Source organism: Bombus vancouverensis, chromosome 9 (assembly GCF_051014615.1).
Source record: "Bombus vancouverensis nearcticus chromosome 9, iyBomVanc1_principal, whole genome shotgun sequence".
NCBI classification, from domain to species: Eukaryota; Metazoa; Arthropoda; class Insecta; order Hymenoptera; family Apidae; genus Bombus; species Bombus vancouverensis.
Window position 1 is genome coordinate 12,569,863 of NC_134919.1, and position 26,810 is coordinate 12,596,672.

Below are 26,810 nucleotides of genomic sequence, written 5' to 3' on the forward strand. Positions count from 1 at the left end.
AATGCACAGTTTACACGAAAGAAACGCACTGCATCGCCGCACTTTGGTGGCCAGGTCAACAGGTCACTGTTCACAGCAAAATTATTTCCATATAGAGGTTTTAATTCTTCGTCGCCCCTTTTTCCATTGTTGTATATCAGCTCGAGACTCGCAGAAAACCAGATAGAAACTTTCTTTATTGGAAATTTGTTTGCATACGCCTGATAACCAGCATAAGTTACTTGACGGTGTGCAAGGTTGCAAGCTATCACTGGATCGATTGGACGACTAAGGTCAGCAACTTTTATTGGACGTTTAGGGTGTGTAACGTTAGGCTAGATTGAGAAGAAGATGCTTGTGAATTTTTTCTGATACCACGTATCTTTTATCAAATGGCATGCTCGTGTTTTGAAGTTTTTGCAACTCAATTCGTAGAATAATATAAGGCTAAGTATCGCAAGAAAATCATCATGAATGAATCTTTAGATATAATGGTACCCGTGAAAAAGCATCCAGTGCGCAAATTCGCTTTCACGGATACGCGCGATCATTGCAAAACCGATCAAGGACCTCTGGCTCTGAGAACCGACCGGCCTTGAATTAGTAGGTATTCGATGACTGAGGAATGTATCAGACCTGTGCACGCGTATCCGGATTACTCGTGATCGTGACACAGAAATTCGCCTTCGAACGATCGCGGAATCGCGTAGCCGTTCGTGCGAATGTCGTTCTCACGGATATCGAAAGTGACCAATACCTTTCTCCGTTCGATTCAGAAAGATAAAGAAAGAAACGTTTCTTGAGCAGCATTCGCGATTTATACTTTTCACGCGTCGCTTTTCACCGTGACGCAGAAAGAAGTATGCTCGTTATACCGACATCGGGAATGCTTCCAGGAATCTTAACAGCAGTTTTGAACGTTAAACACGCCGCGACTGGAATACCGGTTCGTTATGCATGGTTATTTTCGGTCGTCTATTAAAATTTCCACCCGCCATCATGTTCGCGTGGAGAACACCGTGCAGTTAGCTTGTTTTTCCTTGAGAAACTTTTATAATTTCCAACGTAATGGTAGTATTCACTCGGTAAAGGCACCAGATTCACGTGACTAGGTTCAATTAATTTTCTCGAACAACGTCGTTGCTTAATCTTCGCTAAACTAATTGTACTGTTTTTTATTTACATTTACCAAAATATAATCGACTATTATAGTCGATTATTCTTTTTAATAAGGTACACTCGTTGTTAAGTCTTTACAAGCGATTTCATAGAATCCTGAGAATCTGAGAATTCGATATTTTAATTATAGTCATACGAAGTATTCTTTAATCTTGATTCAAATATTATTGAACGACGAATTTTTATGTAGAGTGAATGTATCAATCGTTATCGTTACTTTCTGCTTTAATTTAGGAATTCGTTCTATCAGGTAAGCTTTAACTTCATTGAAATTCGAGACTTATTCCAAGGATTTACTACGGTTCTGATATATAGCTGAACTTCTTGTTAGTGCGTATATCGATACAATACCATGCATCCCAAAGTTTGTAACAGATCTCCATGCTAAGATTCTTGTCACGATATGGGAAAGGTGACGTTTTCTGGTAACTATTCTAGACAGTTTGTCTGAACGTGTTACCTCACCTCGGACTTAAGCTGTCGTAAGTGAGTCTGTCTAACATGGAATATTTACGTGGAACAAGGACAAACTTACCTTTTCTATCATCGAATTCGACCAGTCTCTCTTTAAAATTTCAACATCGACAATTTCGATCTGGTAGCGGTATTTCGCGCAGAAGCAGCATCGTTGCTGGCGTGAAAAAGAAACTGGGTTAATTGATGCGAGCTCGTGGCTGTCTGGAAGAGAGAAACAGCAAATTCCGCGATCGAAAGTCGCGACCCGGTCCTTCCTGCAACGGGGTTTATGCCAACGATTCGTGGAGGAATCACGTTTCACCGGTACGTATGAAAAATCACAACATTTAACAAATAATTTCCCTGCGTTTGCTGCAACCGACACACCGATGAATTTTACATTGCAAATAAGCGCACAAGTCGCGAATGGTTTTTCCCATCTTACATCGCTGGAAAAACTCGAGCGAATAAAAATGCAACACGTCACGTTGCAGGTGTTATCCTACTGACACATCCTTTTTTATCTTAATGCTTCATTAAATTTCATTGAGCTTGTTCGTTCTTTTCAATTGAAAACGAAAGATGAGATTCACCTCGTCTGTAATTTTTGTACATTTTCGTTTTAATTTTTGTCATCGTCAATCTTGGGTAGAACTGTAACGATTCTTGCTGCATTTTCTTTCATCATAAAATTTCCGTACATTTAAGGAGCGTAACAGATTGCTTTTTATCGCTACATGTCACATCAGAAGAGCAACAGCCGACAGGTATGGTGTTTCACATTTTTGCCAGATTTCAGATGAAGTTTTCGCGCGGTTGCTTCAGCTACACTCGGTTGCGTACCGTTCATCATCCTCTGTCAGCCTACCACCTGTTTCCGTACCCGGCGTGCTTTATTCAAGGAGTCAGTAGACCGAAAGGCGATCGTCAATCTGACCGGAAGGTTCGTCAGTACCGGATGGGGCTCGTGAAAGGCAGTGCAATTAATTAAGATGGAATTATGCTGCCAGCTCGTTCACGCCTGAAGGAATAGAAAAACGCGAGGGAGCGCTCAAAACCTACGATCGTTTCATCTTTTATTTCGTCGGTTCACAAAACTTTCACTTTTCTCTCTTTCTCATATCAAAAAATTATATGTCTTTTCATTAAATGCTCAATAAGCACATGTAAAGCGTAAGAAACGTTCAATTCAACTTTTAGCGTGGTTTAAAGAGACGTATAGAAACGAGGTTATAAGTGAGACAGAAAGTCTCGAGATTCAGAAAGATTCAATAAGCTTCCCTTCTTTACTGAAAGAAGTTTTCTTGTCCTCAACTTATTTTCTTCAAAGAGAAAGTTCACCCGTTTATCCCTCCTTTAATGTTTTTATCTCTTAGCAGTGTATTATCTCTATAGAAGTTTAATTACGAAGGGATGAAACGAAACGTTTGCTTGATCACCTTTTCTCATAGAAGCCCCGAAACTAGCCCTTAAACCCTCGTGCTACGAATTCGAACCAGGGTAATGAAGAAAGTCGTCGTAAAACGAAATGATAGTAGGATCACTTCTTTCCTTTGGAATTCACAGCCGTATGGGGAGTCACCCTTAGTCGTTTGCCTCGAATCACGTGGCCCGTTTCCCTTGGATTTTTCATTAAAACTTTACGACGTCAAGCGAAGAACAACGTAATATTTGAGGAATATTGCTCGTAACTTTGGACTTTTCGTTCCACTCCTCAGGCATTTTACAAATTACATCAACGGGATAAATTAAAATTTGTCACAAATCACTTTTACTTTATCCACGTTTATTATAAGTCTATAGTACATGGCTTGTACAATGATATCGAAGAAGTAGAATCTCTGGAAGGACTATGCAAACGTTCCGGAAATTAATGGCGGGGCTGGTTCCGTGAAACGGACATGCAAATAGATTCAATTAATAACGATAAATGACGAACTCTCCTTCCAGCTGTAACTTCACACGTTTTGCGTTTATGTAGGTAAGTGAATCTTTTTAATGAATTTCTGCGGATAGACGCGTGGCAATGCAAATAATGAAGCGGAACGCGAAGGAATCGAAAAGATATTACACTGCAGCTCGATAGCCCTTTCAATTAGGAAAATAGAATGCCAATACGTTCAATGAGGTGTCTTGCTATCGCATAGATTATCTTTGCATCAGAACTAGCATTACAATCCTAAAGGAAAAGATAGTTATTTCTATAAATACCATGTTACGATACTCGTTATTAAATGATGATTTAACAACGCCGATAAATTCCACAAAATACCTAATCAGTATTTCGTCGTATTTCGCGTGATTTCTATTCGTGTATTTGCCATAAAAATCATATAAAGTAATTAGGAAATAGAAAATCAATAAACAATTTGCCATTCTCGATCTATGGAACGAATTGTAAGAAATCTTTTAGCGTGAATAAATGTCGAGCGGATCTCAGAACGACGGAACAACCCTAGGAAAGTCGATCAATTTCTCAATGCGAGATTCGCGCTGAATAAGCAGTTCGTAATTCGCAATCGTGATCAGTCTCAGCATTACCGTCGAAATAGATAACCATAGATATCGTGGAACTTTGCACAACCAATGAATAAATTTTATTTCGAGTCAAACATCTTCGAATCGTAGCACGATAACAGAACGCCTAGTTTTATTTGCCGTAGATTACGATGTTCCGTGGTATTTTGCGCGCACGCGTGTTTCTACACGATCATCATCATCTTTCCAGGCAGAACAAACATTAGCTAGAATAGTTATGTGCGAATTTAATCCGGCCATACGTTGATGATCACACTATTCGATAAGACGAGTTAATTAATTTGAACGTTGAACGAACTAATCTTGAAGAAAAGTGTCTTGTAATTAGGATATTGTTTATCTTATTTATGTTATCTTTCGTTCTTTCTATCGCCTAATATCGTAATATATCGAGTACGTGATTAAGTACTCGAGATTGTTTCGGATATTGATCGGTATGGGCTAACTGACGAAGCTGTCCGCAAAGCGGAACTCTTTTCCAGAGAGCATCTACCCCTCGGTGTAACTAACCACGCTTTACAAGAAGTTTTATTTCACAGACTGTAATTTCGCCATTGGTATCAGCAATATCAAATGTCGCTCCCATTCTCTCGCTTCTTTTTACCATTAATTTTCATCATAGATCGTCAAATGTTCAAACCTTTTTCCGTCGAACCAACGCTTCGGAATTGAAATACATCAACGAAATAATATCTCTGTTGCTCTTTACTAAATACACTTCTTGCTACGTCTCTACCATCTCTATCAGTGATCGATGATGAACTGAGGAAATCGCAATCGCACAATAGGATCGAAAGTCCATTGTATGCGTAATCGTCGACCCGTGCATCCTTCGAGATGCACGTCGATTTCCAGATACTGTTTCACCGGCACGAGAATGCCGATCTGCATCGTGAAGCGTATGATTCACGTTGATTGATTGGTATTTCAGAAATGTCGGTCACTCGGAATAAAAAGCAGCTGTCTGTTAATCAGGCTTGATCGTTTTTAAAATGAAAACTTTATCTCGTTTGAGGATATCGTAAATTCATTCCGACGCTAAGATTGCGACGATTGATTCAGAAATAGGATGTTGATTCGTCGGAAAGTCCGCATTACCAGCTCCGTCTTTCTTTATTTTATTCGGGGAATCGGAATTTTCTTATCAAAACGTGACGTTAGCGAACTTTGAACTTCGAAATTTTCTACAGAATTTCAAGCATAGTCACGGCACTATAAATCTAATTTATCACAGTTTACGTAATGTTTAATGCGCTTCATTGATCACGCTAATCGAAGGAGACTCGAATTATTATTTTGATCAGTCACAGTGCATTTTAAGACATGCTTCATTACCACTGTAATTACAGATCTGTTCACGATGTTCTTGCGTTATATCACGGTACAAAGCTGAGTTTGTTATCTGTTCCATTTACTTAATCGATACATTACGTATCGCGATATATTTGTTTCTAAAACAAACAGAGGATCGACTGACCCTAAGACGATATTATATCACGCATACTGCGTAAAACTTAGGAATATTTTGCAAGGCTTTCCACGCATACTGGACAAATATTAGAGGATATTGAGAAACTATAATTCAGGAATTACCGTTACATGCGTTAGAATGCAAATTTTCCGCGCGATGTTTAGAATGTTTAGATCGTAAAGATCGGAAGAAAATACCTCTCTGCTATTTCGTAAAACGAAAAAACATCTGCGTATAGGTGAAATATCGATGCTTTATCTGTTTCTTTTTTAAAATTGATACTCTTATCTTGTCGATATCGTCGTTTTATATGTTCCTTCTAACATTCTGTAATATGTCAGCGAGTTAATTGCGCGTTTTATGCTCTCGAAAAATCCACACTGTCGTTCAATCTTCGTAATAAAACAATCCTACAGAAATAAGTTGGGATATTGCTATACTAAAATAGATGATCTCGTTTCCATTGAACCTGCCGATGACATTTTCTGCGCAACTAGGCAAAAATTGGAGTTTCCACGCCTTGAAACCAGATTTCATCCGGCTCTATTCGTGGAAAGGACGAAGAGCTCATCTGTGCCGCTATTCACACGCACGGAATTTCAGTGGAAATCAGTTTATAGAATGACGCCGTTAGCGAAATTACTCTAGTCATCGACAGAGAAGCTTCACTTTCGACGCATTAAACATCACACTGTTTTCCTTACGTTTTGATGCTTTAATGCTATAAAAGAAAAAAAAAAAAAAAAAAAAAACAGAACTTTGTGTCAATTCCAAATGCAATGTAGGTATCAAATTTGATCGATAGTGTATTTTTCACTCGTAAACACATATTGTTTACTTGCCTGTGAATCTTGCAGTTGGCATGCACTTAGAATATCAACGATGCGGTCACGGCATGGAGCTTTCGAAATGGAGAATAAAGAGAAGAACAGTCAGGCCTCTTATAACCTTAGGTCTGTTCGTTCTTTAGAATTTCCCGTAGATAGGATCTAATTAACCCATCCACGACACGAAACCACTCTTGCAGAACTAACCAGAATCACATTTTCGCTAATTAATTAGACCATCGATCGCTTAGTTTCATGCGGGTATCCTAAACTGGTCGTCGAAATTCCATGCACGCGATAAAAAGGATTTTTAAATTCGTCACTTCACCGGTTCTACACGAGAGCGTTCGATTCGAAACCCCATTGCCTGGCCATTGTAAATCGTTGGGCGTGTGCGTTTCACTCTGGCGGAAGTCCACGAATGCAAACCCATTGTTCCCGATAGCAATCGTGCATCGATCACAACGGACGATCCGCGATACTTTTGCGTGAATCGAATTGCGGAGGCGAGTCTCTGTACAGTGGCGAAATTGGCGGGAATGCGACAGCTGAAAATCGAGAACGGAATCCTTGGAATTTCGACGAGAGAAAAGACCGTCTGTGGCGTTGCTTCCCTTTGTTATAAGGAACGAGAAACTATGTGGCTGAAAGCCCTCTGCCGAGACACGATTGCAACCAGGAATTCAACGGAGAAGCAAAATTCCGTGAGAAGCAAAAAATTCATCGAGTATTATGGAAACAATTGAACGTTCGTCAGATATCTTTCGATTCAGTATCTGTGCTTTACAAAGTTCCATTAAAATTGGCGCGCAGCAACTCGCGTATATCCGACTCCTCAGGGGTTAAGCTTTCTTCGGGGATATATTTGCAATCTACCGATTTATAATCAACGCGAATAAATTACACGCGGACAGATTACTTATATTAGGTCGGTGAAAAGCAACGTCTGTCTGTAAATTGTATGAAACTATGGAAATATGAATTTACGATTCGATTGCACTGGTAGAATGGAAACCGTCATTGTTTCTCCGTGACGATTATTAATAATCGATGATCACAAATAACTGCAGTTTCACCGGCAATATGGTGGAAAATATATTGTCGCGACCGATAACGTTGAAAAATTAAAGCCACGTGATTAAACTCGAAATTCATTTATAGAAAAGATATTACAATACGAATCAAATACAGCTGCAAAAGGAAAGGAAATATTTTATCTCGAACCTTCGGTTGTATCAGCTTTATGACACAGATTGCATGATCAATGATAAAGTATTTATCTTTATACGTAGTAATGTATAAATTTATGCAGTGCTATTACTTTGCACACATCTATGATAACAAAATTTTACGTTACATTTCCTTTTCCGTTTACAATTTTTAATCGAGTCATCACATTTATTTATGTTTCCGTATACAGTGGATTAGGAGATTTGGAATGTTGCTGCAAGCTGCTAGCGTTGTTGCACGATCGAGTAGGGCAATTTGTGTTATCGTGAGCTTCCCCTGCGCCAGAGAACTCAATCAACGGAAACAGTGGTTATCGAGAAACACATTGATCAAACGGCGAAAAATCGCCGATTTTCATCGATCGATAATTCGGAAAAGACAGGAAGGTATAAGAAACAACTACACTTATGCAATCGAAGTTCGTGTGTTTACTTTCAAAATATAAAGAGATACATTTGTTAAAAGAATAAAGCAGAAACCTTAGTTTTACCGACGATAGTTTTTAATGACACTCGCAGAGCTGTCGAAATGTCGGCGGAACCGGAAACGTGTCGCGTGTAGAAGCGCATTTAATTTGACCGGGACGCGGCGAAATTAGTATGCGATGCGGTATGCCGCGACGTTGTCCGCGTTCAACCGGCTCAGATTAAAAGAACGAGCGATAGCAGACTGAGAAAAGCCGCACAAGACGTACAGGCTCCCACGGTGCCCGGCCATTTTCCCATAAATTCGACGCAACCGGTTCCGAAAACGTAAAGGTGCTTACGACGAGTGAATGAGATTCAGTATGCCTGCGGCCGTTCACCTCATGCGTGATTTGGGGGAAGCTTTATCTTTTATTCGTACGCATCCTACCAAATCAACCAACGTTTTTTTCATATATCGTTTCGTATCTTTCCTTTCCTCAATCGTTTCTTTTCCCTTTTTTCTGTACTCCTTTCTTGTAACGCGGGACACTCCATCAAGAGCAACGCGTTTCCATAATAGGTATCGAGAAGATTCCCACGAGATATAGCCATAGAGTATCTACTAAAAACGGATCGATGGAAAACTGCATTTATTCTAACCCGCGAGAGGGGATTTAAGTGATCCGCAACATTGCCGGTTAAATCTTATTCGGCCGATTTGTCCTGAAATATTGACGCAACATCACGCGTGTATCTAGATGTTTGTCGGCCTCGTTTACCAACGGCTTTTTTTATTCCTCGCTAGAGCACACGCACGCAACTCGCACAGCACGTGGATCACGAATTGCTTTTCGTAATCATAGAATTTCAATCGAACTTATGCTTTTTAATATTCTCTGCGGTTATTCTACGCTGCGTGTTCCGATTTGGAGCATCGCGTATGTTTCATGTTAGTGTGTTTGATAAAGATGCATATTTGATAGGTTATTTCCAACTATAACTTAACCTCTGCTTTGGAATTGGAACTAAATCGAATTTTCGATCTTCACACGCTAGTCTAACTCATTGATACTCTTCATTGGTGAATAATATGCTAACAACGGTCAAATACGGGTTTTCAAGACAATGGGAAATGTGTGCCGCGTTTAAGTAATTGTTTACAGCGTCGGTGAAAGAGGGAGATTCGATTTTTCATTGTAACTCACCGCTTATATTCTCAGAATTCTAGCGCGACATTCCACCGAATTGACGCGTGACTGAGGAATCACCGTAACTCGATTTTTCTACGAAAAATACCGTGTTTTTCGAAAAATTGTTAGTTATCTTACGTATATATTACCTTCCGGTTAAGTGCTCGGTAATATAACCAAGGAAAATGTTATTACACGATCAAAGTTAAGATGATCTTACCTAAATGTTTCTTCTGGCGTCGTGGCCCACACCCTGTTCAAGACAAGATCGAACTGTCACTCTTAATGCTTATAATTGAACACAGCTAATCAGCACGACACACTGCTTCACGACACCTATCCGTTACGCTCTTATTTATTTCGTAAACGTGAAATACTGAAAGAGGCGAGTCGTCAGAAACGTTCTCTGACCGTGATTACTGCACGAATGCTTCGAGTACGTCATGCCCTGAGAAGCTAGCGCCGCAATGCGAACTACCGCACACTGCCACCTGGTTTGGGAAGCATACTAGAGTTTTTAGTTCCTGCAATTCAGTTCTGCCAGCGAGTAGTAACTTTTTATTTCTATTCGGTACTTTTCATTTCCTACGTTTCGTCTCTCCGGCTTCTCGTGATCAAGGTGTTCATATTATCTTTTTCTATACGAATTTTCTGTATAATTTATATTCATCGAATAAAAGTATTGCGTTTATTAGGATTCTTTTACATAGATTATGCTCGATTTTGTAACTTGTTCAGTTCAGTTGTTTCTTTAAAGATGCATTTTTATAAATGAAATGTTTTAATAGGTCACAATTGTATGCGTTTTACGTATTTATAATAACCTTTCATTTTGATTCATATACAAAGCATCTTATAGTAGCATTTATACGACTTGCATTTTTATTTAGTTGTAACGTGTTGATGAATTCGATTGGACGAGATAAATGTTTGTCAATAACAATTTTTTAACGATTCTTTGAGCGTTAAATTTAAGAAGAAAGTACGTTAAGGATCATGTAATATTGTTACGATAACATTTTTATGACATTACTAGTGAATTTTTAAAAAATCAATGATCATCTATTTGTTATTATACACGTCAGCTTTAAGCAAATACGCAAAATTTTATTCGAAGCTATCATTCTCCAATGTAAAGAGCAAGAATTACGTGTAAAGTAGGCGTATGATTGTTTCACCTATTTATTGTTAATGTTGTGGGCTGACTTTTCACTATTTTTATGTTAGTCTGCTATTTTGCGTGCGAAAATTAATATTTCGCGTGAATATAAATTATTCTTACTGATAATTACCGAGCATTATTATTTGTTATTTTAAACAAACCAACTTGTACCATACTATATAATCTTAAAACAAAACTATTCCTTCGAGCAGGTTGATAATATTTCTATTTGATACGATTTTACGAAACAGCAATATGGCAGATGACAAAAATGAAGATACAAAAGAGGATAAATCTAGCGAAAATAAAGACCAACTACGAATGATAGCTGCCGAAGAACGTTCGGAATATTTTAAAAAATTAGAAAAATGGTTACATGAAGCCTATGCTTGGCAAAGCATGGCTGCAATGTTTCCATATTATTTAATGTCTGGACAAATAATAAACCCATCATCTGGTAAGATTGTCACATTGCTGTCATCTCATGAAGCATGTAATTTACAAGTTACTATGAATTCTCAATGTAGCAAAATTATTCTATAAAATAGAATAATTATAGGTGTACCATCATTCTCATCACAAGTATCAAATGTAGCAAATACACATAGGTTAATTGTTGACACGAATGGCCAGGAAAACGATCCACTCAGACAAAGAAGGCCGCAAGATTATGTAGGACCTCCGTTCCAGCCTCCTGGAGCTGAAGGTAGAAGGTCATAACGATATCTCCTGTGTCCATCACATTCCAACAGAGGTTCAGCTAGTACTATATGTGCTTTTATTACAAAAGTACTGCATTTTATATAATTGTTTTCAAAATGTTTGGCTGATTTATGTGTCTTTAAATAGCTACGCATAATGCAGTATTTTTGAAACATACATTTTCATCTGTATCATCTAATGTCATGATTATCTTTTCCATTAAGATTTAAGAAAACGATTTTTTCAGGATTTGAATACCGTATACCTCCAATATGGAAGAGATTTGCAGCAGAATTTATAGATACAATAATGTTGTTTCTTTTGAAGTTTTCCATTACTTTCATTGCTATAGATGTTTTTGATTTCATGTATGTATGATTAATCCTTTTCTCTTTATAGTTTCATCTTTCTTTGACTTGCCATCATCCTATCTTATTTTAGAGATATAGATGATCTAGACTTGGTACGAGCAAACTTGAGAATTGATTATAAAATGGCTTTGGAAATGACATATGGCATATTAATACTAGAAATAATTCATCGTGTAATAGTGTGCATTTTTGAGGTATGTATATTATTGATAGAGAATAATACAAGTAATGAATGCTTAATGAAAACATCTTTTTAGGCATTTTGGCTTCAACATGGTGTAAATGGTCGTATTGGCGGTGCAACACCTGGAAAATTCATGATGGGATTAAAGGTAGTTCAGTGCCGTAGTGTTACACCTGTTGATAGACCTGATGATCCTGACGTTGTACTTGTTTCACCAGGAATAGATTTAGGTTTACCACTAGCACTTGGAAGATCAGTTGTGAAGAATATGATTTTAGCATTTTTATTTCCTATATGCTTTGCCTTATTTTTCTTCAGGTTTAACAGAACTGTTTATGATCTACTTTGTAATTCCATTGTGGTTGAAGATCCTCATAGGAATTTAAATAATAATAGACTTCATCAACAATAAAAAGATCAAAAAAGTATACCTACATTGTATGTATATATCGTGTGTGCACAAGCGTATCTAATATGTATATAATCGTTCAACTAAACAAATCGATTATCGCAATACTACGAAGTATTTTTCTAGATGTATTACGAGAAATCTTACAATTTCTGGATAACATAAATTTACCAATTGTTTGAGAAACAAAACTTAATTATCTTGAGACTTGTACTATTGAGATTGTACAGATTTTATCTAACACAGTTACTAATAAAACATTTTGTAATTTATTTTCAAGCTTCTTGAATCCCCACACATATGACATTAATAATTTTTTAACATATTGTTTTTATAACATTTGCGAAATTATTATAGAAACATTTTTGTGGAAATCTTCAGTAACAGAAAAAAATTTTTTCGATGTATTTTAAATTTTTTGGCGCCATCTAGAGGAATAAGATTAGAAACTAGCAAGACTAACAACTAACCAATGACGTCACTTCCCAGTTAAACGTGGCTACCCTACAAGTGAAGGAAGGAGTGGCTTTGCGACCTGTCAAGTTAGATGATTTCTCGTGAAAATTAATGACTCGTTGCATCAATTAAGTTATTCACGTGTGCTTAGTACTTATAATCCACCGCGTAGTAGTTCTAATATACAAAGAAAATGTCGTCTTCGGGTGATTTTGGAAACCCGTTGCGTAAATTTAAGCTTGTCTTTCTCGGTGAACAGAGCGGTATGTATTTTCTAAATCTACTTCCGTTGATTTTGGATCAATATTGTTGATGTACATGTCCGTTTTATCTTGCTGATGATTTCTCGTGTATCAAATACCATATTTTCTGTCGTATGTATCAGTTCCAATGATGACCGTTCTAGGTTATAGATCAATATTTCTGGTCACTGTGCAACTTTATCGTTGCGATCGAATTTGGCGTCGTTCTTGTTATCACCATCCTAAAATTGCATTTAGTCTTAACAATACCCATAATTTTATATCTACCTAGTTGTACAATCCCATCATTTTCATAAAAAATGTCTATTAACCATTAAAATTCATTATTTATGCAGTTAATCTCGTATCGCTGTTTTATATATTTGTTTCATTTTAAACGATTGCAGACTATATCGATATACCGCAATATTGTAAAATCTAATCACAGTGAATAAATTTCAATAATTTATATTTTATCTAAGGGAAGATAGAAATTTTGTTATGAATTATATATTTTTAGAAATGGCTACAATATTATTTAAATTTATAATAATAATTCATTATCATGTATGTTTCTGAACTACATTCTGTACAACTATATTCTATTTTATATTTTGATTTTTTAAACATATAATAGTACATTTTTTCCATTAATCGTGTGATTTGATGTTGCAGTTGGAAAAACTTCTCTTATCACACGGTTTATGTATGACAGCTTTGACAACACGTATCAGGTATGAAATTATTGGTTTTGTGGTATACATATATTTATACATATGTCATAAAATTCACGTATAGTCTTAAATAAATACCAAATAACAAATTAATTTCTCTAGGTACATAGACTAATATGTTATCTTATAAATATTTAAATATAACAGTTCTTTAATTTTCTCTTTTACCACACAACCTACAATCTAAATTTCTGAGATTATCCATATCTCATTGGCATATTTTCCAATGATCTTATAAGAATGTCATAAATTTGCACTTTCATCCATATCTTTATCTTTCATTTTTTTTTCATTTTATTTTATTGTAGTTATGATTTTTATATGTCTTACACTTTTGTTATATAAAATGGACAGTATCAATTATCAGTGAGGAGAGACAATAGGGGGGCCAAGACATTGATTTTTTCTAATAGATAACATTAAAGAAATAAAATGTAGGAATATCATAAGATTATCATCAAGTATTATTACTTCTATTTTGTGAATTTATTAAAATATGAAATTTATTAGTTTTAATTAAAATATTGTAGGTATAATGAAGTGATTTTATATGGAAAATTACAATAAAATACTATATTATTTATTACAGGCTACAATAGGTATAGATTTTTTAAGCAAAACTATGTATCTGGAGGATAGAACTGTAAGATTACAGCTATGGGATACTGCAGGCCAAGAACGGTTTAGATCTTTGATACCTAGTTATATCAGAGATTCTACTGTTGCAGTGGTGGTGTATGATATTACTAGTAAGTTTAATTTGAAATAGAGATAAAGTGTAGACTATGTCATGTTATACCATGAGCTCAAGTGAACTATATATACAGATGCAAACTCATTTCATCAAACATCAAAATGGATTGATGATGTACGGACTGAAAGAGGAAGTGATGTAATTATTATGTTAGTGGGTAATAAAACAGATTTGGGTGATAAAAGACAAGTTTCAATGGAAGAAGGTGAACGAAAAGCTAAAGAGTTAAATGTAATGTTTATTGAGACTAGTGCTAAAGCTGGATATAATGTGAAACAGGTAAGTTTCTATTGCTTAATAAACATTTATTCTTTGCTATGTTAATTAAAATTGTAATATATTAATTCTATTCTATTCATTGACCAGCTCTTTAGAAGAGTAGCAGCAGCTTTACCAGGCATGGATTCCACTGAAAATAAGCCACCTGAAGACAGTATCCTTTATGTAAGATACGTAATGTGCACATTTGCATGGTACATATACATAATCATATTTCAGGGATTTTTCTTTCTTCAAATATAGCACTAAGAAATATGTCCTACATCCTTGATCTTTATTCTGTTTTTATTTGTTAACATGGTTTGAATATCATTTGTTTTCAAGATTACTTGACCAGTGTATCAAAGTAATCTTTCAATATATTTTATAGAAACTTTATTGGTTATTTAAATTTCAGATATATTTTACAATAATATTTTATCAATTTTCTAGAATAATTAAATATGTATGTTATATAGTTTTAAATTTTACATAACCATTATTAATTTTCTAAGTATCGTTTTGAATCCATTACTTTTAACATTATTTTTTAACATTATTAACAGTTTTGGTTTTTTCCGTTATCTTTTTGTGTTTTCCTTAATGTGTTGCTAAACCTGTAGTGCAAGAAGTAGTTCTGAAGGACACACCAATTGAACTGAAAGCATCGGAGAGCAGTTGTGCATGTTAAACCACCGATCAGCCTAATGGTAGACAACACACTGATATAAGTTAATTTATAAATTAAACTTTCAATGCTAGGACAGTGATATTCAGTCTGCACCCTTTTCACAGTTTATAATGTGAAAAGGAGTAGCACTGTACTGAGGAGCTATAATGGTTTTTTGTGAAAAAAATAAATATCCCACGGTAGCTTAAGCAGACTGCTTTTACACAATAACGTGTTTGTGTGTACTAGTAAATCATCAACATAATTTAATTCATTTAAACTCTTGTACTTCATCAGAGCCGCTTGCTTTTTTGACGTGTCGGTAGGTAATAATCGTCATCCTAGATAGTGCTTCGAACATTTTCTTAATCGACAAATAATTTTTATAACAGATATTTTGTTTGTTACGAATATTTGTAATTTTAAGTAATTACATTTTTTTTATATTTTGCATTCTGATAAAAAAGAATTTGAATGAAATACTAGTCGTATGCATGATCAGTGCTGCAATTGCATGATATATGGTGCACTTATATATATACTACATATGTATTTATCGTCATGTATATATAAGTTGCAATACGCGATAAACTAATGTTGAAATCATGTAATTACGTATTGCGTAAATGCAGTCAAAGTAATAGTCAACTACAATTCGTTATCGATCTGAACTGGTTGCAAACGCGAGCAATAAAAATCTTATATATTTATGGATGCACTGGATTGAAATGTGGACCGATTTAGTATAAAAGGCAACTCGTATAATATGTACCTGCGAGCGTACTGTGAATGAACATAAGGAGAAAAATAATTTCAACGATACAAAATTAGTAGTTAACGATATCTCATTTTTTATAAATATTTTAAGAAAACATTGCTCATGTATAATGGTTTTCCTTGATTTGGAATAATCACTGCATAAATTAATATGTTGCATTTCCTATTGAAGTATTATTTATATATACTTGGAACTGAATATTTCATTTATATATACACATACAAAAGCAAAAAAAAAAAAAAAAGGAAAGAAAGAAATTTAGATAGATCAAATCATTTTCAGAAGCTTTGACAGAATTGAATTTGTATATATTAACTTAAAATTTGGGATATGGATAGACAGAATGCTATTATACCTAATACTATGATATTTTTGTTAATAATTATTGTAATATTTTATTTATATAAAAACACCTAATAGCATTATTATTTTTTTTATATTGATTTTTTTTATGAACCATAATTTGTTCTTGCCATTTTTCCTCGTTATACATATTTCCTTATTTCGTAATTATTGTATAAGTCTCATTTTTAGCTGTATAATATTTTAATTAGGGTTTATATACATATAGGAAAAATAGGGACAAAGTGAAACACTTAAAGTTTAATGATACAAAAACCACACAAATAACAGAAGCAATTCTATTTTATTTTATGTTGCATTATACATTTTTTGTCTTATAAGATATCTAATATAAAAAGTCTGTCGCCTTTGTAGTATTTTCTATAGTTTTTACTGTGCTCTGCTATCAGCTTTGTAGAAAGAAAATAAAGCTAGCTAAATATACTTCCATATAATTTGAACAATGACCTAAAATACTGATAATTACTTGCTTATCTGGCTAGAAAAATTATTATTTTGTTTATAAAACGTTAAAAACTCCGATAACTACTATGATTAATGTACTCAATGAACAGTCGGGCTGACAAGTGATAATAGCTGATCATAATTTATGACATACTTGAACAATTAGTTATTGGCATATACAGAATATTTCACTTTGCCTCTATTTTTCCTACATATACAATGCTTTGTATCATATCGTGAGGATGTGAGAGATAGCACTCATTGTATAATTTCTAATTAAGGTGCTTTGTGGCTGTAAAATTTCACGGTTATTAATGTTAGGGAATGCTCCGTCCCGTTTTTAAACTACTTAAATTTTATATGCTTTTTGAATACCATCTATCCTAGCTTTCGGAAAAAGAAAAATTTACTGACTCAAACTTCAATGGGACTAAATTTTCGATCGATATCCAGAGTCAAAAATCGTATAGACACTTGAGAAATTCTTTGTAAAACTTCTAAATCTGATATAATGACCCAGCATACTGCCTAAACACAAGGAATCGTTCAAATCTATTAATACGATTTTTTTAGGGTTTAGCAGTTTCCTAGAATTTACACGAATTTGTAAGATTGATACGAAAATTGATCGACATGCTGATCCCCCCTTTTTTTTTAATGAATTAATAGCTGAATATTAATGGCAATCGAATGGTTACTGTGATAACGCCTTAACACACGAAAGCAGCTGTCGATTTGCAGAATCAATCACCGATGCAGAACGGCTCCGAATCGGAGGGAGAGAGCGGCTGCATTTGCTAGGGAGGTGGTTTATCAATGTGCAGCTAATAATGCTAACTCCTTGAGACATTCTGATACGAACCAAAAATCATCACGTACTATTAACAAGATGCTGGCTTCTTCTGATGTCTACATCGTGGCCCATAAGTTAACGCGCGACGAAGGCACAAAACGTTTCATTGACACCGTTCTTACTACCGACTACTTCTGTCCCAATCAATCTCATTTAAGTCGTTTAACTATAGCGTGATTAACTGAGCGTTTTGCTATGATTCATATTACTCCGAGAACAGCTTCGTACGGTTATAGTGCACGTTGTTATGTTGTTGTACCCGCCAGACACTCTTCGACGAGAACTAGCGATCTTCTTTACACATTACGGTGTGAACCGCAAATAGACGTCGTTCAGAAAAAAAAATAAAAAATTCCATCAAACGAATGACCGATGTAATAGCTACATCACGATGATAGGATGGCTCTTCCATGCTCGTTAGAATATCATTCAATGCGTCGTTAAGCGATCGAAGCAATATGCAAACAGCTTTTCTGTGAGATTGTACATATCACGATTCTTGATGTTGCGAATCGTTCAATAAATAAAAAGTACATCGACATTACTATTTTTACTTTTCCATCAAATTTCGTCGAGCTTAGCCGACTCGAGAGGTCGAGATGCCATCAATTTCTTCCGAACAACGTTCTTTGCTCATCCTATCATCGTTTCCTTGGATCGCGACTTTCGAGGTAAAATCTACTCAACACGCACAAGACACCGAGAAGCTTAGACGAGAGTCTTTTAGACAGAGATATTCTAGACCTTAACGAAAACGACTGAAAGTAAAACGTTTTATTAGTTTACAAGATAGTCGATGAAATCGAATGATCGAACGGTCTGTTTCCGGATCATTTGCGAAAATTATTACTCACACGTAGAACATGTTATTGGCAAGTTTGTTCGATGGTGGATTGTTCAAGGTTTATAATATTGTAATCATAATTAACCATCTTTATAGACATTTTTCAATATTTCTTGATAAATAAGCGAGCGACTCGATATGCGATCCGTTCATAAATTGAGGAAGAAGACGCACGTTGAAGAGAATAATTTGGGAAAAGAATGAAATGTGTTCAATCGTTCACTCGCCATTTTATATAATTATTAACTTGTGTAACTATTCAATTTTTGTCTTTCAGTACGTTATCTTTCGAACCAATGAAATTTGTTGATTGTTTCAGCAGGTTAGATGAAAGATCATAGATGAAAGAGAATCGGTATTTCAGTTTAAAAGGAAAATTAGAGTTGCGTCTTCTTTCTAACGAGATACACACAAACACACATGCACAAATAAGTGCGTAAATGACTAAAACGTAGAAATCAGTATGGAAAAAAGTGTGTGCATTGTGCATCAATTCATGAACCTGTCTCGTGTGTCACGACGTGTGACGAGCGTCGAGCGACGAAATTGCTCGTGTTTTATCGAGGAGACTGAACGCTTTTGAGCACGCCGTTGTTTAATCAGAATCGAATAAAACGAAACGAAATATACTCGAGCTATAATACTAATACTGTACTGTGCCAGGCATAACATGAAGCGCTTTGGAGGAAAAGATGTTGCGACAGCCTCGTTAATGAAGCGGTTGAAGTCGGAAAATTCGCGGGTAAATTGGTTCGAGCGCGACATTCAGTGTTCTGTCAGCGATAATCGAGTGTGCCATGAAGGAAGTGGGCCAATTTTACATCTGCTAATTAGAATTTAGAAAAAACGAAACGGTAGACGCATCTGTGAAGAAAATGCAAGGATGAGAAAATTCCGCTTGCCACGTGACTGAAGTCGCGAACGAGCGTAGTTTCCTCTGGCGTCATCGTTGAACATTGATGTGATAAGGCTTCTATTTGAAGAAAACGATGGAAAAAGAGCGAAACATGAAACAGAAATTAAGTGATATGTAATTCATTAATCCGCCGTGCTTATCGCGAGCTCTACGTGCACTAGCACCGTTTCTTCTCAACGTTAAACTGTCTCTCTAGCGCAGCCCCTTGTGTAATAACGTGTCGTGTAGCGTTGATTCGCACCGTGTCTTGTATTGCAGCGTACGAACATCCAGAAGTTTTGTGGTACGAATCCCAAAGAAAGTTTACGTTTTGGAGAGGTCGAAGATACCTTATTACGTTCGATACTTTCTATCCGGGAAAAACATATTCTCGTTGAAGAATGTATTGTAAGCTATGGATATGGAATAGTCTAAAAAGCGCCTAAAAATGTCGGTTGGGGAAAGGATTCGTACCATTTGACTTCTCGTTGGTGCATGCCGAGCGTATATTTTTCTTTCATTCGGCCTCGTGTTCCGCGGAGAAGACACTCGGCTGCAGACTCCTCGACCGAAAATACGGCCGTAGCTCGACGTAGGGTAGATTCCCTTAGACATTTCCGTACGAGGGGAATAACTTTGCTGTAATCGTTTTAATCTTTATCGCCTAGTTCGCGATGTTCATGCCTAAGGAGAAAGAGGACGCGTCAACGCTCGTCAGGGGGCGCACTTCCGATGTAACTAAAGGAAGTCCTCTCGATCTCCACGCGGCTGCAGCGATTGTCTCCTCCACGCTGGCGAAGCGAACGAATGTAGAGATACGTCGATCTAGTCGGAACGATCTGTCATTGGAAACAACGCGATCGATGGATCGTTCAAAAATCCACGGTGCTTGTTTCGTTGGGGCACAGTGAGATCTTTTCGGTTACGGTTCCATCCTTTCGCCACGAGAGTATTGCCGATTAAATAAAAAATATTGTCACGAATTTCGTCGAAGCGTTACGTTATTGTATCGAGTCACTCAAGCGTGATTTGACAATTAAGATAATTGGTGATTGCGTGAAACACATCTACGAAAGTATTGACAAATGTTTGTGTAAGGGATGGAATACGTTTATTAGAATTATTTAGTAAGACGAAAAAAGTATCCAGATTTCATAAGATCTTATATTTTCTTTTATCAAGCTTGCATTTTATTTAAGAGATAGTCCTAATTAAACGGAATTACGTTGTATTATTTGAAATAATATTAGTACGAGGAAGGAAACATTCGGTTTTGTAACGTGGTTGCTCTTCGTAGCGAAAGGGTTAACGGAGATTTGATAATCTAGTAGTAATAATGATTTGTAGCGTTTCGGAGGATTCTTGTGAATGTAATTTGCAAGGCAGCCGCGTTATGTGGTAATGTTATTGTAGCCGATGTTTCTTAGTTAAATAGAGGTATTCGCTGTATCGTCTTTTTGCAATTAAATTGTCAATCTTAACGTAGCAGTAGGGTGCGATATTCATTAATTGTAAAGTTAACCCTTCCAGTCATCGAGGCTGTAGAATTCTTGTGATGGATCTTTTTGTAAAACATTACGAATCCAACATTATGAATTCATGATATAGTCTTCGACGTAGGGAATTTGTGGGAATGTCTTTTCTGTATATTAGATTTTCTGTCTCTATATGATAATTTGGTACTTATAGTAGAATGTTTCCTTGATTCCTATTATTCTTCGTTCGAAAGGAAATGAAAATCCGAGACTCGAAGGGTTAAATGTTTCAAGGCTTTAAGTTTCTCCGACATATTTAATATAAAATAGAAACTAATGTACGCTTTTGTTTAACGTGATAAAACGAGATCTTGCAGAAATATAATTGAAAATAAACACCAGAGATTCTTGATTCATTCGAGATCGATGTAAGGGAAATTGATCGACGACCGACAACAGCTCCTTCGCGTTTGTACCTGCATCGTTCTACATACGCGCATGAACATCCCGATCAAACCGGAAGACTAAAAGTGCATTTATGGCTCACATCATCTATAAGCAATGTACACGTATTATATTATTATAACTATCGCGATTGGATTCGTCGAAGAGGCGAAAGAAATGGATACCGAGGACAAGTTCGGGATCTTTTATTGTTTCCCTCATTTGCTATAGCGCAATATCGAAGTACGTAAATAACGAGTAGTAAATCGTGATATTTCTCATTTAGCTTCGAAGCTACGTGTAGCTGTAGCAATTGCATACACACACACACGTACAAACACACCGATTGTATCGTATTTAATATTAGGGGACACGTGTCGTCGTTTCTCCGTGCTACAACGAACCGAGATCAGAGGAGGACTGCGATAAAGAAGGATGCGTTTGTTTTATACAGTTTAATCGGTCGTACCGAACATTATGTTTCTTCTGTGAATAAAACACTGTAGCACGCTTCGCTTAAGAATTCGATACACCCGTTTGTGTTCGATTGGATATGAGTAAAATATGTGTTCTACTCTCTATTGATTAATTTCAACCTCCTCGACTCATAGTTCCTTCGAAGCCGCAATCATTTTATCCCAACAATCGAAGACCGAATGTGACTTTAAGCAACGAATGTGTAACGCTGGTTAGAAAGCAACGATCCAAATTAAGGAGACGATTCCTCCGATTATTTTCCATTTTATCGTATTAGGTGCAAAGATTTCCAAGTTCACACTAGCGGCCCGGTTTCCGGGATTCAACGCAATAAATCAATGACATACTCACGCTGACTGAGACACTATAATTCGATTAGCCTAGCATGGTGATTTAATCACAGGTAACAGCACTGCAATCAAGCAATCCTATCAGAGTATATTCGCGTTATCTTCTCAGCCCGATTAGGAGTTCCTCGAAAACAGACGTTCCGTATCCATAACGCATTCGACTGTAATCCGTCACACTGGATCACGATAGACCTTTCCGGAGACTGGGTAGCCTGTTTAATGCAATTACGATGGTACCATAGGTTGATTGAACCGCTAGTGTAAACGAATACTACAGCGATACTTGTAGTTAGGCCACGGTATACTTCGAAGAGAATGTTTGTTAGCCCGCATTCGGTTGTTCGCAGGGTATAAACATGGATACGGTGACGATGTATATCCGGTCGAAGAGATTGGTATGGCGGTATCGAAGATGAATTTGAGTTCCTTCGAAGTTTCGAGGTTCGGTTTGTGAATGAGGTTCTCCAGTAATCGGAACTTTGAGAATAAAAGTGAAGCCAGTTGATGAGGTTTCGACTCAATAGGGGCAACTAACCGAAAAGTTTTGTAAAAATGTGAGGAGCGAACGCCTATTGTTTAATTCCTCTCTCTCTCTCTCTCTCTCTCGTTTTTTTATACACTTGTTTCTCGTTTTTTCCCATCAAATTTAATTTCAATCAGAATAAGAGTATAATTAGCCAAAGCCTGCGAACAACCTTTCGTTTCGCCGAGGAACTTTTTCCGCCAACATGAACGCGTTGGTGAGTTGAGTGAAGAGCGAATAATTGGGTAAGTCTGGCAAATATTGCCGCTAATTAAAAACGAAGTTATAAGAAACGTGGAGAAAAAAAATGCGTTTTAATTTGGTGGAGTGCAACTTGATTAATTTGAGCATTTCAAATGGGAAGTTGGCAAGAGTCGGTTAGAGATTGAATTGTACAAACCGAATGAAAATTCGGATTGCGAGAGCTTCGAGTTTAACGGTGAATCAGTGTATAAAAATCATTTGTCGGAAATAAAGAGTATAATAAAATTTACGTAATCCACGTTGATTGGGATAAAAAGCTGGTTTTCGATAGAAACGGCTGCCCGAATTTGTAGGATCTATGTTGATAAAGCTTTATCATTTCGAGAACAGTTCATGAGGATAAAGAGATAAAAAAATATTAATTTAAATTAATGGGAATATTGAAATGAATGAAGATTTATTGTATTATGCGGTTTAATAAATTTAGTTGAAAGTATGAATTCATACCAAAATAATCTTGGCAAAAAGGCACTTAAATTCTATGGAAATCCAAATGAATGTGTTTCATCGAAGCATAGGAAGATTATTTACAAGAGAAAAATTCACACTAATCCTCTTTGCAGACTTATCAATTTGTTTGCGCTTAATTAGTACATTCAGTTTATGCAATTTATATTTAATGAAGCACGAACGATCAAGATCGCATATCTGAGATCAGTGTAGCGTTCGTTTGCTGTTGCGATAATGAAAAGCGAAAGCAATCTTTTTTGTACCGTGTCTCATCGAAAGGCACGCCCTTGTCACGGTTCGAAACGAACTTACGAGATTTTTGCAAACTTGTTATAATTGTATCCCAATCTATACAATTCAATTAGTGGAGCTTCAAACGAACAAACGAATAAAAATTTGTATTTATGAGTCGTTCATGCCCGATTCATTTCATGAAAATGTTCGAGATTAAAATGTTTTTGAGGTTACTCGATAATAGCCCCACTCTCGCGTATCTGTGATTTTTCATTGGGGGAAAAATTCGTCGATTCGTGTTTGTTTAATTGATTGAGAATTTTGTATGGATATTCGAGATTGATCATTAGCGTGCAGCGCAAATGCTTTTTCATTTATTTATTCGTTTACGCGACAGGGATTTTTTAAAGAGCTATTCGTCCAAATATTCCTCATCGTCCCTTCGATGCACGCTTTCATTATTCGAATTTTCGTTTCATAAATAGAAGTACTGATGGACTGTGCATTCCTATCGAAATATTTTTTTTTTAAATATTTATTTTTTTTTTCCGATCACTTTTATGGATAGCTTTCCAATAAATATTGCTCCGATTTGTTATTCTCTGTGTGTCTGTTTTTAATCAATCTTCAGATATGCATTTTTGCGAAGATAAATGATTTTTTGGGGTTCGTAGTAAAAGGTTTCTCGTATTTACCGTAGCAATTAATAGCAGGCAAATAATTTCGTTAAAGGAAAACATGAATTGTACCGTAGATAATTGTAATTGTTTACACAGTTTATTGTAATGTCAATTATATACAAATTTAAAATTACGTCCAGTGCTTCTACGCTGACACACCATCTTGTTACTCGACACAAGTGCAATTACAATCGGTTTCCTCGTTTCTTCGTCGTTTCATACACCACAAAATTCTTGCCACAAACGACTTGACAAACCACTAAGTTAAATTAATTATTATTTACAGTCTAAACCCATTCTGTTTTCGTACAGTACGTCCACGCTTCGTTAGAATGTTTGACGTAGCCACGATCTAAAAAAAAAATTGGACCAAAAACCACTCGTTTCCCGATTTTTCTTTTTCGAATCGCGACTGTACATACGATCGACGATTTTTCGTTTTGAGGCGATCGCTATCGTAGCATTATCGACACTTTGTATTGACTCGCATCCCAAGTTAAAAGTATCGCTTTCAACTGTTTGGCAGTATGCTGTTGTATAGTTTTAACGATAAATCATCTATCATAAGACGATCTCGTTTCTTCCTGTTTTTTACGTTTGTAAAAAAAGAACCCTCTTATCACGCCGTTCTATTCGAGATCTCAATTGCATCGTGTCATCGGTGGCCATTTCTTTTTATCTTTGTTTGTTCCTTTTGTTTTGTAACTTTTTATTGAGCATCTAGGCCGATCGACACTACTTCCAGCTTTTTGAATTTCACCAGATGAGCTCGTTCACCGTGGCAGTGACAGAGCGCCGATAATCGAACGATCGATTCCGAGGCTCTGTTTCTTTCTCTCGTGGGACAGTGGAAAGTACTTCAACTAATTTAATTTAAGAAAAGAATGGAAGTTTTATAGTCTGCTGGAAATTTCGTCGATGATGCAAATGGATCTTATTCGAAATTCTAATTCTACGAAGAAGGAATCGAACGCACGAGTCACTGAATCGCAAATCTGGCCGAGAATCTACCATTTGTCGAAAGAATAGATGTATAAATAAGCCAGTTTGACTCGTACGTGCATTCTTTCTGCTTGATATCGAAGTGAACGTTGTTTAGAAACAGAATGCTTACCTCCTCGCGGTTTTCATTAGATACTTTTAGTTTTTGTTCAACAGAATTCTTCGATAATGTTCAATTCCTCGATCAGAAAGAAGAAAAAATTCTTTGGACCGTGAAAAGTTACAAAAGATGTTCGTTCGAGAAATAATCTTTCTGGGAGAACGATTGAGCCATCGTCGAGAAACGGTTCCAATGTTTCCTCGAGGATCAAAGATTCTACTTAGACATCGTTAATTATATATCGAAGACTATACGATTTTTCGGCAGTTGGTCGCAAGGTTTTCTTCTTTCTCTTTGTTTTACCGGAGTAAGTAGAAAAGGACAAGGAGTCAGACTCACGAGATTTTACGTTCGTGAGCGATTTCATCGAAGGGATTTGGATAATTTTGTCAGCAACAAGCACCGTCGAACGTTCGTTCTTTGCATTGTCGCGAATTAACATTACTTCTGTCAATTATAAAGAAATGATCGACGTTTTGACGTCATTTGACAGATCTCGTACATGAAGAAACCCAGTCTTGCAATAAATTCGATGCACCTATCTTCTTCAGTTTCACCAGAACTGTCAACAGATTCGCGACAAGGTTTCAGAACATTTCCTTAAAACGCTAACAGTCCTTTTCCATTCTGTGCTTTCAAATGCACGAGCGTACGGTGCAAATTAAACTTTACGTGACTATCAGTCGTTCGTAGCTGTTCGGCTACATTCACAAGGTGCTCGTGGAGTCAAACTCTCAGCTCGTCCATTACCTGTTGCTGATGATTGTGACCCTTCTTCAGCGTCCCGGTGCCAGTCATCGCCATACTTTCCTGTTGAAGTTGATTAGGACTGATGATAAGATTCTGTCCTGGCTTTCCCGGTTTTGTGTTCTTCGGCGGTGGAGGTGGCATCGGTACGTGACAACTATTGTTCTGCAAATCTGCAAACTCTGGTGGCGGAATATGTTGAATATGGTGTCTTTCGACACTCTTTGTGTCCAGATCTCCGCAAATGTTGTTAGGCATTTGTCCATTCTCCTGACGTTTTTTTGAGCAATTATGTTGGTTGCTCTTATCGCGCTGATAGTATACACCCGCGAAAATTAGAACATTAAGGACCAATAGGCTACAGCCAATCGCTATGGTTACGCTGAGGGCTGTGGAGTAAGCTGCGAACCCATCTTCCGGTTGGATGGTTGAATCTTCGAAGGCTAGCTCGCTTGGTATCGCTGTCGAGACGTTTTGCGTCCTCTCCGCGAGTGTCACCTCCACCGTAGTCATCCGCGTCGTCGTTGGTATCCTCTGGATGAACCTGGGTGGCACCTGTAATAAATAAATGTGTATAAAAAATGCTGTGTACAGCTGGAGGTCGCTTCAAAGTAGAGGAAGGGTCATCTGTTCTTAAAAACTTGCAGAAATTTGTTCAGGGTCAATGT

The 26,810-nt window shown here is 36.5% G+C and overlaps 4 protein-coding genes across 10 annotated transcripts in view; 2 read left to right on the forward strand and 2 right to left on the reverse strand.

The window, feature by feature from the left end:
* Nucleotides 1–9,705, reverse strand: part of krz (beta-arrestin protein kurtz) — a 28,136-nt gene extending 18,431 nt beyond the window's left edge. Inside the window, exon 1 of the mRNA XM_076621221.1 lies at nt 9,498–9,705. The gene's annotated coding sequence lies outside the window, so the exon portion shown is untranslated. The remainder of the gene's footprint in view (nt 1–9,497) is intronic.
* The window catches only part of LOC117163781 (protein FAM8A1), a 34,754-nt gene extending 22,377 nt beyond the window's left edge, over nt 1–12,377 (forward strand). The window contains exons 1-6 of one of the 6 annotated variants that reach the window (XM_033346480.2): nt 9,772–9,896; nt 10,652–10,896; nt 10,999–11,145; nt 11,389–11,509; nt 11,583–11,706; nt 11,770–12,377. In XM_033346480.2, the coding sequence (XP_033202371.1) occupies nt 10,695–10,896; nt 10,999–11,145; nt 11,389–11,509; nt 11,583–11,706; nt 11,770–12,108 (933 nt within the window). In that variant the 5' untranslated portion in view covers nt 9,772–9,896; nt 10,652–10,694 and the 3' untranslated portion in view covers nt 12,109–12,377. Of the gene's footprint in view, nt 1–9,771; nt 9,897–10,254; nt 10,276–10,304; nt 10,500–10,651; nt 10,897–10,998; nt 11,146–11,388; nt 11,510–11,582; nt 11,707–11,769 lie in introns of those variants that run through there. The other 5 variants (XM_033346481.2, XM_076621225.1, XM_076621226.1 and 2 more) reach the window with 5 other exon arrangements.
* A 206-nt stretch (nt 12,378–12,583) lies between these two features.
* Nucleotides 12,584–21,272, forward strand: Rab6 (RAS oncogene family member Rab6). Of its 2 annotated transcripts, none has more exons than XM_033346509.2 (6): nt 12,584–12,824; nt 13,479–13,537; nt 14,127–14,286; nt 14,365–14,570; nt 14,658–14,724; nt 17,532–21,272. In XM_033346509.2, exons 1-6 carry the CDS (start codon nt 12,755–12,757, stop codon nt 17,603–17,605), a joined length of 636 nt encoding a protein of 211 aa, XP_033202400.1. In that variant the 5' UTR covers nt 12,584–12,754; the 3' UTR covers nt 17,606–21,272. The 2 variants fall into 2 exon arrangements, with proteins under 2 accessions (XP_033202400.1, XP_033202401.1); XM_033346510.2 differs by lacking the exon at nt 17,532–21,272 and adding an exon at nt 15,173–16,419 and having other exon boundaries at nt 12,585–12,824.
* A 2,845-nt stretch (nt 21,273–24,117) lies between these two features.
* Nucleotides 24,118–26,810, reverse strand: part of Nlg3 (Neuroligin 3) — a 223,640-nt gene continuing 220,947 nt past the window's right edge. Inside the window, exon 11 of the mRNA XM_076621446.1 lies at nt 24,118–26,697. Within this exon, the coding sequence (XP_076477561.1) occupies nt 26,122–26,697 (576 nt within the window). The 3' untranslated portion in view covers nt 24,118–26,121. The remainder of the gene's footprint in view (nt 26,698–26,810) is intronic.